The sequence below is a fragment of the Bos indicus x Bos taurus genome, chromosome 7 (assembly GCF_003369695.1).
Source record: "Bos indicus x Bos taurus breed Angus x Brahman F1 hybrid chromosome 7, Bos_hybrid_MaternalHap_v2.0, whole genome shotgun sequence".
NCBI lineage: Eukaryota > Metazoa > Chordata > Mammalia > Artiodactyla > Bovidae > Bos > Bos indicus x Bos taurus.
This window is the reverse complement of record NC_040082.1, coordinates 93,265,878-93,267,352: the sequence shown is the minus strand read 5'-3', so window position 1 is coordinate 93,267,352 and position 1,475 is coordinate 93,265,878. Positions and strand designations below refer to the sequence as shown.

Here is a 1,475-nt window from a genome sequence, read left to right as displayed (position 1 = left end):
AAAAGAGTAAGTAGGTAGCTCTTGATCAACGTGTGGCCAAGTATCTCATTCAGAGGTTCCAGTTATGGTTTTCCCATCCTATGCCTGTGACAGACATTACTAATCAATCATGCCTTTTTCTACCTATTAATCTTAGCTGTGACCTCATAGTTCTCAAGATGGCACTCCAGGCAGCCTTTACCAATCAATAGCCATTGGCACGTGGGATGAGACGTACATACCAGCCCCCACTTGGGCTTCTTGCCATGGATCTCCAGTTCTTCTTGCAGCAAAAGTATGTTGTGTAAAATACGACAGATATGAATCAGTCAGTGGCTTCTGACTTCATTCTGGTGGGGCTCTTCAGCCGCTCAGGGTCACCTCAGCTACTGTTCTTCCTGGTGGCTGTCATGTTTATCATGGGGCTTCTGGGCAACACCACTCTGCTCTTCCTGATCTGCGTGGACTCCCGGCTCCACACACCGATGTATTTTCTGCTCAGTCAGCTCTCCCTGTTTGATGTTGGCTTCCCCCTGGTCACCATCCCCAAGATGGCCTCAGACTTTCTGCAAGGAGAAGGTTCCATCTCCTTTGGGTGTTGTGCAGCTCAGATATTCTTCCTCACGCTGATGGGTGTGGCTGAGGGCATCCTGTTGGCCCTCATGTCCTATGACCGTTATGTGGCTGTGTGCCACCCGCTGCAGTATTCTCTGCTCATGAGGCGCCAGATGTGCCTGCTCATGGTGATCTCCTCCTGGCTGGCGGGTGTGCTCAATGCCTGCATCCAGACCTCCATCACTCTGCACTTCCCCTACTGTGCCTCGCACACCGTGGACCACTTCTTTTGTGAGGTTCCTGCGCTGCTGAAGCTCTCCTGTGCGGACACCTCCACCTATGAACTGGCGCTGTCCACCTCGGGAGTGCTGATCCTGGTGCTTCCCCTTTCCCTCATTGCCACTTCCTATGGCCACGTGTTGGGGGCTGTTCTACGTATGCGCTCAGAGGAGGCCCACCACAAGGCCTTCACCACCTGCTCTTCACACATCACAGCAGTGGGACTCTTCTATGGAGCAGCTGTGTTCATGTACATGGTCCCGGGTGCCTACCACAGCCCACACCAGGACAACATGGTCTCCCTGTTCTACAGCCTTATCACCCCCACACTCAACCCCCTCATATACAGCCTGAGGAACCGGGAAGTGTGGATGGCTTTGGTCAAAGTTCTCCACAGACCTGGGCTCAGGGCAAAGTGATAATCACAGAGGGAGCTGCGGGTGTGATCTTAGTGGTCCTCCATTCCACCCATCTCACCCAAGTACCAATTTATGGTGCAGCTGCTAAGGCCTTAGATCCAAGGCTAAGTGTCTGCCCAGCTTTTCCCATCCCTTGAGGAGTTGGGTTCATGTTTTCTCGCATGGACTTGTGGAAAGCAATAGTAGCAGTCCTGTATTAAAAAGAAATATACTTTTAGTGTATTCTTGCCCTATTTTTAGCAC

General features: G+C 51.8%; 1 protein-coding gene across 1 annotated transcript; it reads left to right on the top strand.

Annotated features, from left to right (window-relative positions):
- The first annotated feature begins 299 nt into the window (after positions 1–299).
- LOC113896341 (olfactory receptor 2Z1) lies at positions 300–1,232 on the top strand. The gene has a single exon (XM_027548565.1). The coding sequence runs from the start codon at positions 300–302 to the stop codon at positions 1,230–1,232; it is 933 nt and encodes a 310-aa protein (XP_027404366.1).
- The last annotated feature ends 243 nt before the right edge of the window (positions 1,233–1,475 follow it).

Excerpts from the sequence above, each read along its gene's own strand:
- LOC113896341 (XM_027548565.1), top strand. The coding sequence starts at position 300 with ATGAATCAGTCAGTGGCTTCTGACTTCATTCTGGTGGGGCTCTTCAGC.